The sequence below is a fragment of the Camelus bactrianus genome, chromosome 16 (genome assembly GCF_048773025.1).
Source record: "Camelus bactrianus isolate YW-2024 breed Bactrian camel chromosome 16, ASM4877302v1, whole genome shotgun sequence".
Taxonomy (NCBI): Eukaryota; Metazoa; Chordata; class Mammalia; order Artiodactyla; family Camelidae; genus Camelus; species Camelus bactrianus.
The window spans coordinates 14,651,070-14,664,709 of NC_133554.1; the positions used below are offsets into that span (position 1 = coordinate 14,651,070).

At 39.8% G+C, this 13,640-nt stretch overlaps 3 protein-coding genes across 7 annotated transcripts in view; 1 reads left to right on the forward strand and 2 right to left on the reverse strand.

Moving 5' to 3' along the window:
• Positions 1-543, reverse strand: part of VMP1 (vacuole membrane protein 1) — a 105,783-nt gene extending 105,240 nt beyond the window's left edge. For 2 of the 3 annotated variants that reach the window (XM_045513751.2, XM_010951027.3), the window contains exon 1: positions 363-543. The gene's annotated coding sequence lies outside the window, so the exon portion shown is untranslated. The remainder of the gene's footprint in view (positions 1-362) is intronic. The other variant, XM_045513750.2, reaches the window with a different exon arrangement.
• A 60-nt stretch (positions 544-603) lies between these two features.
• PTRH2 (peptidyl-tRNA hydrolase 2) lies at positions 604-5,794 on the forward strand. 2 transcript variants are annotated; one of them, XM_010951026.3, is made up of 2 exons: positions 604-758; positions 5,165-5,794. In XM_010951026.3, exon 2 carries the CDS (start codon positions 5,165-5,167, stop codon positions 5,702-5,704), a length of 540 nt encoding a protein of 179 aa, XP_010949328.1. In that variant the 5' UTR covers positions 604-758; the 3' UTR covers positions 5,705-5,794. The 2 variants fall into 2 exon arrangements, with proteins under 2 accessions (XP_010949328.1, XP_045369708.1); XM_045513752.2 differs by having other exon boundaries at positions 609-749.
• A 4,093-nt stretch (positions 5,795-9,887) lies between these two features.
• Positions 9,888-13,640, reverse strand: part of CLTC (clathrin heavy chain) — a 58,434-nt gene continuing 54,681 nt past the window's right edge. For both annotated transcript variants that reach the window (XM_010951029.3, XM_010951030.3), the window contains 2 exons: positions 12,387-12,462; positions 9,888-10,930 (listed from right to left, as the gene is read on the reverse strand). In XM_010951029.3, the coding sequence (XP_010949331.1) occupies positions 10,806-10,930; positions 12,387-12,462 (201 nt within the window). In that variant the 3' untranslated portion in view covers positions 9,888-10,805. The remainder of the gene's footprint in view (positions 10,931-12,386; positions 12,463-13,640) is intronic.

The window sequence follows — 13,640 nt, forward strand, 5'->3', positions numbered from 1 at the left end:
TGAGAAACAGCTTGGTCATCAGCAGGGAAGATCTTTCTCCATTTATTCCAAGGTCCTAGACACCCGAGGAGGAAGAGGAGACGGGTACTCTACAGAAGCTTAGAACGGCTTGCAAGTCCGCGGCGATGAGAGGCTGGGAGTCCAGTGCATGGGTTCAATGTGCCGGTAGCCAACCACCGGGAGGCGTCCCAAAATAACCTGGCTCCTGCCAGACTGAGACAGTCAGCAGCGCCCTAAAACACTGCTTGAAGTCGAAATCACGGTGCCCCAGATTTGCACCGTCTAAGTGAGAGCGCTTCAGAAGAAGCCAAGCTCTGAGGATAGTCTCGCGCGTCCGTCCCCAAATCCCCGCGCTCGCTTACCTACCGCTCTGACTCCAGCTTCTCCGGATCTCCGGATCCTGGAAGCGGCTTCCGACCCACTCTCACACCCGCCGCTGGGCTCCGGCCAACCGGAACTCGCCTTCGTCACTTCCGGTCCGTTTCCCCCGCCCCACCCTGGGAGACTGCCTCCAAAAGAGAAGCGTTCCCCTCTCCTTTTGGCCACCTCCGCTGATTGTCGCGGGATTTCAGCTCGGGTCTAGGTTAGGGACCTGTGGGCGGGGCGAAAGGAAGAATGACTGTTCTCTTCGCGGTTCTTGATCCGGAACTTGTTGTCTAAGAGACCCCGGAAGAGGTAACTCGCACGAAAGAAGCGTGTTCGCCGCCCAGAAGTGAAGAACGCGAAGTCGCGGGTGAAACGGAGGAGAGGTACTGTAGGTAGGTCGGTCCCTCAGGGGGCGAAGGAGAAGGATGTTATTCTCCGTTCTCTCCCCAGTTGAAATGCTTCTTCCCATCTCATTCTTTATCCACCCCCTCGCCCTCCTCCAACCTTTCATCTTCTCCTTTATAAACGGTCTTCCGCCCAGTGGCCGCTGGAGCCACTGTTCTGGTTCGGCCAGTCTTTTGGAAGGAACCAAGCTGCTGGGGAGGGGAAGGACCCAGAATTTCTAGTTTCCAGGCAACGCCTCCATAGGCAGTATCGATGCACTCGCCCCAAAAGTCAGAAGATACCGAGTAGGCCTCACGCTCTGATGAGTATTAGTTGAATACCCACAGCGCATCAAGTTGTTGAGTCCTACGAGGAGAGAAAAGATCTCTAAGAATATGATCCAAAAATTTGACCTCCTGTGTTACACAGATACAATGTCTAGAGAAGTATTTACTCCTTCAAATTGTACCCCAGGAACTGTGCTGGACGTTGAGAATATGATCTACAGTGGTTATGTATAATTGCTACAGCGACTCTGAAAAGTAAATAAGGTGACCGGGGGATGGTAAAGACTTAAGAGACAGGTTTCATTGAACTGCAGCTTCATGGGTGAAGAGGATGTTTGTGTGTTTAAGTGAAATTGCTGTTTGGAAATACATAGTAATTTGGTGTGGCTGAATAGTACAGTATGTGACAGGAAAGTAGGTTAGAAGGGTAAAGTGGATCAAAACCAAAGTGTGTAGTGCTTTGAATTTGTGCTAAGGGACCCAACGAACGAGTCCACTTGCCTGATGGGTAGCAAAGGCAATAATACTGACAACCCGAGTTGTGGTGAAGGAAAGGAGTGTTTGTTGTGGGGCCCTGCCCCAAGCAAGGGAGTGGGCGATAAGCCTCATTTCCACTCCAGTTTGGTCTTGGAGTTAGTTTTGTTGGATGGTTGGTTGGTTGGTTGGTTTTTTTTAAGAAGAACAGAGAGGCTTAGATTAATCATCTCTTGACATTTCTGTGACACTTTTTAATTCAGGAGTCAGGATATCTCTGGTTTATGATTTTCCCGGCCAGGTGGTCCCTGGCTCAAGAGTCTGTTAGTTCATCTTGCCCTGGCGAAACAACCCGAGTTTGTATGTTAATGATGATATCTACAACAGCAGTTTTAGTCATTGACTCTGGTTGATTAGTGTTGAATTAGTGCAAGATTGAGATCACAGCAGACAAGAAAGGGAATAAAGTTTTGACTAATGAAACTAATTATAAACCCAATAAGAGGACTCAGTTTTAGGGGAACTCAGTTTCGTCATACCTTACGCATTTATCCAGTGATTTTTGAGCAGAGAAGTTACAGGATGAGATTTGTGCTTTAGAAGTGCAATTAATTACAATGTCAGATGAACTAGGGTGACCTAAAGCACAAGTGAACCAAATGTGGAAAGATTACAGGAAGTCTGAGAGGGAAGGGAAAATACTGAGTTCAGTTTAGGACACAGTTCAGGCTACTTCATATTCATCTAAGTGATGAAATACAGCAGAAGCTGGAAGTTCAGGCGTGGAGCCTGGGAGAGGCTTTAGGATTCCTCAGCATATGATGGTTCAGGAATAGATGAGATTGTTCATCTGACAAACTATTGTCTGTCTCCTCCTACTAGAATGTTAGCTCCATGAATATTGGGACTTTGTTTTGTTCAGTGCTTTATCTCCAGGATCCAGAACAGTGCACAGTAGGCCCTCAGTAGATATTGATTGATTGATAGAATGGAAAGAGATTATATAGACCAGCCCTGTCCAGTAGAACTTTCTGCCATGAAAGTCATGGAAATGTTCTCTGTCTCACTGACTGACGGAACAGCACCTAGCCACTTTTAAGTTGTTGAGCTATTGAGCACTTGAAATGTGGCTAAGTGCAACAGAATAACTGAATTTTAAAGTTTGGCCGTAATTAATTTAAGTTTAAATAACAACATTTGGCTAATGGTTGCTACATAGGATGACATACGTACAGACTGAGGGCTAAAGTTTAAGCTTGGGTGATAGATAAATCAGGGGCAAACAGAGGATGTATAGCCAGAGAAAGACTATGGAAAAAAGCTGTCAGAAAGGTAGGATGATAATAGGGTGAAAATTGGGTTAAGGAATTCAAGGGAAGAAAGTTAAGGAAAAGTTACCAATGAGTGGTGCCAAAAACTAAAGAGACCTCATTTGGCAGTTGGCTAGTTTCTGATTCCTTAGGAATTTCAGTTGAGTGAGGAAGGGAGGCAGGTAACTGAAGATGTTTAGAGGAAAAGTGAGACAGTGATTTAAGGGTCAAAGAGGATTCAGGAAGTTTTTGGTTTTTTTTTTTTTTTTTAAGGTTGGAAAAGGCCAAGGGGCAATAGCCAGTGAAACAAGATTAATGGGTGGAGGATGGTTCTAGAGGTAATGGGATCAGGAGCATTTGTGAAAGGGGTTTAATCTGGCAGAGGAATTGGAAGGCACCAAGAGGAGGGTTTCATACGACCTGTTTGTTTTGCTTGGGATTATCAATGAGACTAAGAGTAGTTATTTTACCTTAGTCTCAAACACTGGGTTTACTGATACATAAGTTTACTGGTTTATAAGAGATACACAGAGAAGGGGACAGGCTGAAACACCTTTTAGAGGAGTTAGATGATAATCAGATCAAGCTGATAGGAGATTAGAACATCCTAAGGATCAAAGAGTGTCTTAGAATGCTCTGAACTTCTGGAAATATGTTGCTCACCACATTGTCCTGGTATTCTTGCCTCCATTATCTGTAAAAGTTGGGCTTTAACGAAGGTAGCTTCAGAAAGAACTCCAACTAGAGAAAGGGGTGCATAAACTAAAAATGCAGAGGGGTTTTTGGTAGGTGTTTCGGAAAGTATCTGAATAGTAAAGGATTCTAATGGACTCCAAGGAAGGGGCAGTAGCTACAGGTTTTATAAGATTAAGTAGCAGTTTCAGGGAAATTAGTTTTGTTGAGGAGAGGGCAAGGTTTGAATTTGAGATTGCAAGTGTATGGGATGTTGGGTTGTTTCACTTGTTTATTAACTGTACTTTGACCTAGATCTAGCCTTATAAAGCAAGATACATAGCACAGCAGTAATGTGTTAATTGTACTTTTATAATTTGGACACAAACTTATATAGACATTTTCTTTTTCTTCAGATAGAGTGTAATTTATCATTTTCTAACAATTACTGAAGGTCTGTTGGCCCAGTTTCTCTCATAATCCTCCTAATCCGTGTAGATCTGGAGACAGCCGTGACTTATATGAAAATCTATTTGCAAAGGCATTGGAGATTTTGTTTCTGAGTTAGAGACTTGACTCATAGGCACTTAGAGCAGTGGTTCTCACCCTACCAGACCCAACACATTCTTTCTTTCAGAAACATTAATATAATGTCCTAATTTTAACTTAAATAAGTACAAAAAGGGAATTTATGATAACATATGTATTTCTACAAATGCTGTCTATCCATGCAGATTATGTACTGCACGATTCCAAGGGCACTACTTATAAGTACTAGAAACATGGTGTCCTCATGTATCTCAATGTATAAATGCTTAGATACTGTTCTGCTAGAAGAAGCTCATGGTTGTTGTGCCTATACATGTAAGTATGAATCCAACAGACTCAAATGTAGACTGATATAGGTGTTTTATTGTTGATGATTCAAATATGAGCAGCTCTGCTGGGGTGACAGGAATTTCTAAAATGAAAAAGGATAATCTTCCTTTGTTTTCTATGATAGTTATACTACTGGTAAATTCAGTGTGCGTTAAAACCATGAAAAAAAAAAAACTTTGTGTTCATACACAAAATGAAGTCGGGTTCTAGTTTTAGGTATAGTAGTTTTTCGCCTACAGTCATGTCCAGTGAGACAGATTTTCACTTGTGCGGCTTTTAACATTCCACGCCAAGGTCTAGTAAATGTCAGCGGTGCACCTCACTCCGGGCCCATTGCTGTGACAACCAGGAACTTCTCTAAGGGATTGGTACCATCCCTGTTGAGAACAGCTGCATTATGAAGACACAATAAGCACTATATTCCCGAAGAGGGTGAGTTAGTTACTCTTGGTTTCTTTATATCTATATCCTTTAGGCATCTTGGTAAAACAGAACATTTCCTTTCTCCAAAAGACTTAGGGAAGACTGAGGAACAGAGCTTTGTTGTGTCCAAGAAAGAGAGATGTACTCCTCACAGAAATTCAAAATGACCTAAACTGCTTTATCTGTATTCTTGAATCTTTTCTGATACATAGGGGAGAAAAAAAATCAATACATGCCTCAGACCCAAAACATATTTTGCCTTTTTTCTGGATGAACTAAAATATTGCTGCTTATACATTGTGTGTTTTATCTGATAAGCCTCTAACTTTCCACTGCTAGATAGTGGTAACTTTTTTCTTTTCCTTTAAGATGATCTCCAAATCCTTGGTTATGGAGTATTTGGCTCATCCTGGTGCACTCAGTTTGGCTGCTGGAGTTGCTTGTGGCATGTGCCTGGGCTGGGGCCTCCGAGCACGCTTTGGGATGACCCCCAGGAGCTCAGCGAGTGAGACAGACACCGACACTGGAACTGAAGCAAGCATCTTAGGAGAGAGTGGGGAGTACAAAATGATTCTTGTGGTTCGAAGTGACTTAAAGATGGGAAAAGGGAAGGTGGCTGCCCAGTGCTCTCATGCTGCTGTTTCTGCCTACAAGCAAATTCAAAGGAGAAACCCCGAATTACTCCAACAGTGGGAATACTGTGGCCAGCCCAAAGTGGTGGTCAAAGCCCCTGATGAAGAAACTCTGGTTGAATTATTGACCCATGCAAAAATGCTGGGACTGACTGTAAGTTTAATCCAAGATGCTGGACGTACTCAGATTGCACCAGGCTCTCGAACTGTTTTAGGAATTGGACCAGGACCGGTAGACCTAATTGACAAGGTCACTGGTCACCTAAAACTTTACTAGGTGGAATTTTGTATGATGATGGTCATCCCACCACCACAAGTGTTTGAAACTGTCACAGTCTAACAATAAAAGCTGAATTTCTTCCCTCAACTTAAGTATTCTTGAGATGAAAATCCATTCCTGTGTTCTTCTATCATGTACTTGGCAAAATTACACAGACATCTTGGGCTAAAAAAAAGAAAAAAAATTTGGTTAATAAATAGTCTTGATGGTTCAAGTGATGGGTACTGAAATAAGTACTTAAGGTGAAACAGGTCACGATAAAACTGGATTACGAGGTGGGAAACAGCATTTCCTTTGTGTGGTTAGGTCCCTTTGTGTGTTAATAGCTCTTCTTCCCCAAGATCGTGGTGCTGTCCCCCTGGAGAATCAGGGGTTCGAGGGCATTCCCATTGGAAGCAAACTGCAGTTTGTTTCTCCTGCTCTCAGTTTTTGGATGACTGCCTACTTGCTTTACTAAATAGATCATTGTTATAGACACCCACAAGCTTTAGAATCTAACTTTGTGGACTTCTTTTTGTTTTAAAGTTGAGGTTTTTCTAGCATTGAAACCTGTGCAGTGTTTCATGTTCATTTCCCTCACCTACATTAGTCCGTTTCTCAGCTCTTTGTTCTACATGTTTAGTTCCCCCCCTTCCTAACAATGCAGGCATTGACACTTGTGAAGTGACTTGTATGGTTGCTGAAGGTGGTAATGGGCCCATTAAAAATTTATGGTAATTAATTTGACACAGCATTGTAAAATGACTATAACTCAATTAAAAATGTTTAAAAAATAAATAAGGAATTAAACAAATTTATGGTAATTGTGAAGTAAACTTAGCTTATCACCCCAACATCCCACTATTTCTTTACCTAGAACTTAAGGAACTGGATGGTTCAATTATTTAAGGGCACCTTATTTTTTTGTTTGTTTATATATTTAGCATGACAGAATTCCAATAATTTCTGTTACAACAGCTGCCCAGAATAGGAAGGTCCCAGCTCCCAAGAGCCACATAGCTTCCTGATCTCTTTGCAAAAAGCCATTTTTCCTGAAAGCCTTCTTTTAGGGGATCCTGACACTATTTCTGAATTCAGTGTATCACAAAGAACAGTGATTGTCAGGGAGAATTCTGGTAACAGACGCATGTTAAGTGACTGCAACTCTCCATGGTTAACTTAAACAATGAGCATTTGTTAGCAGTTAACATCAACATAAGCAGCAAAATATTACAACTTCAAGGTCTAAGGTCAGTGGAGTCTGGGCAGAGCACTGAAGACTACTGCAGCCAGCCTTAAAGGTTCTAATATTTGTTCAGTTTTATGGTTTCCACTGGCATCTGACAGCACAGAAGAAATTGCAACTGTGAGTGATGCCACAGTAGCAACTGTTTCTAAATAAAATGTTTATACTGGATTGGAAAGTGATGCAACAGCAAGTAACAGCTGAAGACAGTGCAATCCTAAATGTATGATTCTGGCTCAGGTAATTTCTGAGGCTTGCCCCAGAGACTGATGGTTACAGGTCCAAAGACAATGCATTCCCAACAGGATGGTCCGCTGTGTGCAGCTGATAGAAGTAATTGTAATAAATCTTGGCATATCGACTAGGATGATTTGTATACAAATTCTGGTAATTATGGAAACAGGCTTGTTTTCTAGCTCACTTGTTCTTTAGTATTTATTTTATAGGGTTCATAATCTTATTTTATGGTCTCAAAGACCCTTTCAGGGGATCAAAACTCATAATCCTAAGACATTATTTTTCTTTTTCAATGTTTCGACATTTACAGTGACGATAAAAAAAGCAATGGTGGGTAAAACTGCTGGCACCTTTCACAAATCAAGGCAGGGGCACCTACCTGTACAAGTAGTCATTGTAGTTTTCCACTGCCCTACACTTAACTGTTAAAAAAAAGTTTCATTTGTGTACTTGATGAAGCAGTACAAAAAATTATTAAATCTGACCCTAAACTATGTCTTAATACTCAAACTTTTCTAGTGCACATCGACGTATGACTGTTATCTTGAGGAAAAAGACTTGTGAGACTGAGTCCTGAGCAAACTAGCTGCTTTTATCATGGAACATTTTTACTTACTGGAACAACTGACAAAAACCTAGTTATCCAGACTTGGATGTTTGGCAGCTATAACTACAAAAAGTTCACTTTTATAGCTTCAGAGTCCACATTTCAACTAACCACAAGTATCTGAAAGGCTATTAAAATACTCCTTCCTTTTCCTAATTACATATCTGCATGAGGCCAGATCTTTTTCATATACCTCAAAATGTTAACATTGAATGCAGCAGCAGATATGAGAGTCCAGCAGTCTTCTGTTAAGACAAACTTTAAAGAGACTTGTAAACAGTAAAATGCCACTCTTCTCCCTTGATTTTTTGGGAAATACGGTTAATTCATAATTGTTTATGTTAACATGCAATGAATTTATTACCGTCATATTTAAATGGGCTAATACTTTAAAAAAATCAACTACTAGCATAGTAAATGTGAATAGATATAACCCCACATAAACTAGAGCTCTTTGGGATCTTAAATAACTTGAGTGTAAAAGGATCCTAAGAAAGTTTGAGAACTACTAGAATGAGAATGTCTAAATGACAAAAGCAAATTTATAGAAAATTCAAGCAGCCCTACTTGGAGGTCAGCAGTCTCTTGCTATCATACTAACGTCTATGTTGAAATGGTTGTCAACACTATCATTTTTTTTTTTTTTTTGTATAGTGGCTATATTTGGATGCTAGGGAGGAAGATCACTGAAAGCTCATTTACCTCCTGAAGTTTCCCATTAATCTCTTTCCCCTTCTTCCCTCCTGTTTGTTACCTTTAGAGAGTGCTAAGAACTCTTAGTACTCTTGGTTTTCTGTTTCAATTCCTTCTTCCAGACTATCAACTATCATCCTGTTCAGAGTGAAGTTAGGGAAGATCCCTTAAGTTACAATTTATTACCAATTCATTCTGTCTCTTACTGTACAATACTTATTACTGCCCAAGTCTTGAGCTAGGTATTTTGTGGTTTAAACATACTCCAACAAATAATTCTGAAAAGTACGTACAGTGTGAACATACACATCAGAGAACAAGCTTAGAAGTTCAGCCTGCTCTCAGTTTGGACCTAAGTCATACACTACAGCAGTTTCTCTTTCTACTGCAGCCCATTATGGATGGTTTAAGTGGCAACTCAGTATCAGAGACACAGCACCAGATTTAAACAAGGCTTTAAAAAAAAAAAAATTTTAAGTATCCTGTAAGGAAACCTTTACTATTTTAACTTGTTTCTATTAGGGAAGGGGAAAGAGACAGTCATTCCATTGATGAAAACCAGCTGATTCAGTTTGGCCAGGAGAACAAATCTTGACTCTGAAAAGAATGAGCTCCCAGGGACCATCACTGTTCTCCCTCTTGTTTTGATAATGAAGAGAGCAGGCAGAGATCCAGGAGAAACACAAGTACAGCCAGGACCTGAACAGCAAGATGACTTGCTTCTGACAAACCAAAAAAGGAAAAGGGATTTTCCAACTAATACTGTAATTTCCTAAGGGAAAATTGGAGCAGGGGAGAGGCAAGAGTTCTAAGTTTAAAAAAACTTCTGAGGAGTTTATGGCCATTGGCCAGACTTGGAGAGTTGCAGAGCAATACAAGGCTAGGTAGGGGGCGTTCTAACTCTACTGAGGATTAACAGTCAAACGAAGGTAAAGTATCATTCTCTGCCCTAAGCTAAAAACTTGAATTCAAATGCTGGTTTAAAAAAACAAAAACAAAAACAAAAACAAACCTTAAAATACCCATAATTTGGGGACTCTTAAAATTCATGGTGAAGAACAGCATGTAAACTATGTGCTTATGTACTCTTATTTCAAGTTAATATAATTTAACATCCATGATTTCTTCATTAAAATGAAATGCTTATAAACACCTCAAGTGCCACTTGGTTAAAGTGATGGAGGTAGCCGAAATGTAGCCCACTGCAGCACTGACTGGTTCTTCACACGACTGCATGTACCTTATTAACTACTGGAATGCACACAATGTAATGCCAAGTTTGCACATGTCCCAAGACCCTTATTCCACTTCTGCTCTCCTGCCTCCCTACACTGCCTCAGTCTCCAATATGAAACCACCAAAACGATGTTTCTTTTGATTTAAGTTTGAGAGATTAATTAAAACTGCCATTCTACATATTATTTCCACAGTCCAGTAATTTATTTTAAATTGGAGTAATTTCAAATTCCACAAACAAAACGGAAGAACAGCAATATTTTGTTTGAATTCTTTCTTCTGTACACTCAGTGATCTAAAACACCACAATATCCAACATACACAAACCTCAGGGAAGGGTTAGTAAATACACACAGATTGGAATCATGGTGCTCTTTGTTCCTGAATGGAATGGTCCCACAGAAAAAGCACAGGATACAGCACAACATAAGGGCACCTGTTACATATGAAGTGAGCAAAAACACACTAGCATTTTCTATATGCGTAATGAGGAAACCTGCATAGGTTAGAGGGCCTTTTTTTTATGCTCATTTAAAAGTCAGGCAAGTTGTCTGTAATGCATTTTTCAAATAATTTGGAGAGCACTGCAATCCAATGTAGGATATGCTGATTAGTGTTGTCTTTGTTGGCATTGACAGTCCTGCATGGTCACATACCAATGTTTTCACTTTAGCTTTTCTTTGAATAAAAGAGATTTAAATGCATTTAGACAATACATACTGTAAGCTGTTTACATACACTAAATTTAAGAGATTCAATATTAGAGTTTTTTTTTCTTTAAACACTACAGAGTGCAAATCAGGTTCTTCACAACAGATTGAATATTAAGCAGTTCTTCAAAGAATGAGGGGAAAGAAAAAAAGCCCAAGTGAATAAACATTGAAACTATTCCCCTTTGAAAATAAATTCTAAAATGATGCGGAATGTGAAATAAGCTTTTAATATAGGTGATTGAAGTTTATAGTTAGAAACAAAAAGTAGTCCTTCATGAAATACAGGTTACAAGAACATGTGCCTGTTTTCCCCTGTTATAAACTGAGAAGCGGGTAGAGACGATGTTTCGGTACGAAAATAGGCGACTACAGGATCAGCTTTCCGTCTCACATGCTGTACCCAAAGCCAGGCTGTGGCTGCCCATAGGGTGGTGCAGTATAACCATAACCAAAAGGTGCCTGGGGAGGGACTGCAACACTGGGTCCTGCTGTCAGCATCAACTGGGGCTGACCTAAAGAAGGAAACAAAAAGGAGCAGGGGTAGGGGGCAAGGAAGCGGGAGAAACTGTTAGCATTGTAGGATGACCACACCCGATCTCCCTACTCTAGCAACATGGAATCACAACTTAGAATGAATTTGGTGGGGGCACATTAGACTGTCTCAATTTCAGCATGACACGCACCCTAAGAAGGGTCCTGCCTAAAAAGCCAACAAAAACAGTGCAGGGCCAGGACTCTAACAGTAATTGTTACTTCACGCATCATTTAAAGCAATATGCACATGCATGCTCGACATGCAAGACACTTAGCAATAAGCCTATTGGCACATGGTGTTTGCACACTGTATCTGGTGACAATATAATTAGCACAGGGAAACAATTTTTTAACAGATTTTTTTTTAAACACAACTGAACTTTTAAAATCAGATTTAAATTTGATTTCAACATGTCTAAGTGGTAATAAAACCTAATGCATTTCTAGCAAAGTATCCAGTATTTTTTTAAAAAGCAATAAAAAAAATAAGACCTATTCAAATATGCATCAGGTATGGAATACATTAGCGCGTACAATCTCTCTCAAATACTAAGTTAACACTTTTAGGAAGTTTAAATACCCTTAAGATAAGCCAAATTCAGTAGGTGCCCCCAAATTATTACACCCACCTTGTTTTTGCTTCTACTTTGTTTCGTAAGTCAGTTATGTCAAACATCTTGCTCCCACCTCTAATAATCTATTTTATTTTCTCCAACTATATCAAAACTACCCTGTCCTCTAAATTCCCAGTCTTTTTTATCTATAGAAAAGGGAGGTAATGCCATAGTAGATTTATATACTATCATTTCCTTTAGTGGGTTGAGATTGTAATAGTCATAATTTTATACCCTCCTCCCAAAACCACCTGGTTAAAGTGCTGTAACTTATACCCTTCAAATTCATTGTTCAAATGAATCTGTTCACCAAGAGTGAAATAGAAAGGGGAAGTAGTCTAGACAGACACACAAAAGAAGAAATAAAATTGCCTTCAATATTCACTCAGAGTCTGAAGATCCTATCTCTCTGGAATGTTCTCAAATGGAAACCCCACCCAGTTCTCTGTGTCCCAGTCAGAATTTAAAGGGAGGATGTACTACTTCTGTGAAGCATCCTTCAGATGGCCTTGGCATGTTCTCTCACATTTTGTACTTCTGAAAATTGAGTTCATCAATACTTCTTTCTCAGTAATTTAGGTTATGATCTCAAGTGACTATTTTTTGAGATTATCTTTGCACTTAAGATTATTTTAGTGAATGATGTCAATGTCTGCATTAAGACTTTTCAGAAAACAAAGGTAGTAGAGAGAATTATTTCTTAACTCAGTGAGGTTTTTGCTCTTTAGAGCTTATAATATTTCTATCTTGAGGTCAAATCCCTACAGAATGAACTGTTTTGTCTACTACATTTCTGTGAGGTTAAAGAGAGAGAGATTACCATAAACAATAGGTTGTGTCTCTGTAGCTTGCTCTTCTTCTTTTCTCAATGATTCTGAAGCATCTAATTTATCCACCTGGAGAAAAACAGGTAACGGTAATTAGCACCTCAAAAGTATTATAAACCTAGGTTTATGGCAGAAAGTGGAAAAGCCTTAGTGTGTTAAATTTTGTCAAAATAAAACAGACTAGAAAGAACACTCTCGATCCCCCTCAAATTCAGTGGCAATGTTCATACTTCAGTCAAGGTGATTTTTAGCACTGTCATTATAAACCCTCAGGAAGGAGGGATTTATAAATGCCATAAAAGCTCACGCCAGGCTAAAACTGGGCATGCTAGGATGCAGCCAGCCTGAGGGAGGGAGATTAACAAGAAGGAACCACTTTCTCAAACGAAGTTTAAACCCTATCAAAGATAATAATAATGAACTCATGACCTGGCAAGATTTCCCTCCCCAAAGGAAATGGTCTTCAAAAAAGTGAAATGAGTCTACTGACTGGACAAGGACTTGTGCAGAATAAGCTATCTTTTGCCAACTGTGCACAATTTCTGTCATTATTGACAACAGGTGCAGACTGAAGTGGCTCCATATTTGTTCTTTTTATTTAAAGACAGGCTGCATGTGTGAACGCTCTATTTTCTAAGTAACTAGGAAAGCCTGATTCTGCCCAAACTTCTTGGAGGAAGAAATCTTTTTTTTCTTTTTCAAGCCAAAGAAGCAAACAGCTATCATATGCTAGCTACTCTAAATAAAAGTGAATAGTAGCAGATACTGTAGAGGAGTCCAAACACATCAGTGAAAGAAAGGAGCTGGAATACATAGATCCTTCCACTAACTAGTTGTGTGATCTTGGTAAACCATTGCACTGACCCTCAGATTTCCTTGTCTATACAGTGAGTCAGCTGAACAAGATACTCTATAAAGTTCCTTCTAGGACTAACATGACTTGATTCTGCAGTTCTGTGAAGGACTGGGGAGAATGACATTAGGACACTGGGATTAGGGAACCTTCACCGTACAACTTCCATTTGCCTTTTAAACTATACTGTATTTGTCTTTTCGACTGCATTTAAAAGTTGAGATCTCAATCAAAGTAAAACTAAACTTCAAATCTCAATGTTATCTATTACTAGTGGTTTTCCAACTGGTAAGTGTTCTGGGTGAGATGGGGAGACAGAGTGGAGGAAGGAACTTTTTATGAATGATCACTGCATGTTCTTCAGAAAGGGAAGTGAAAAATCACCAAACAAGGA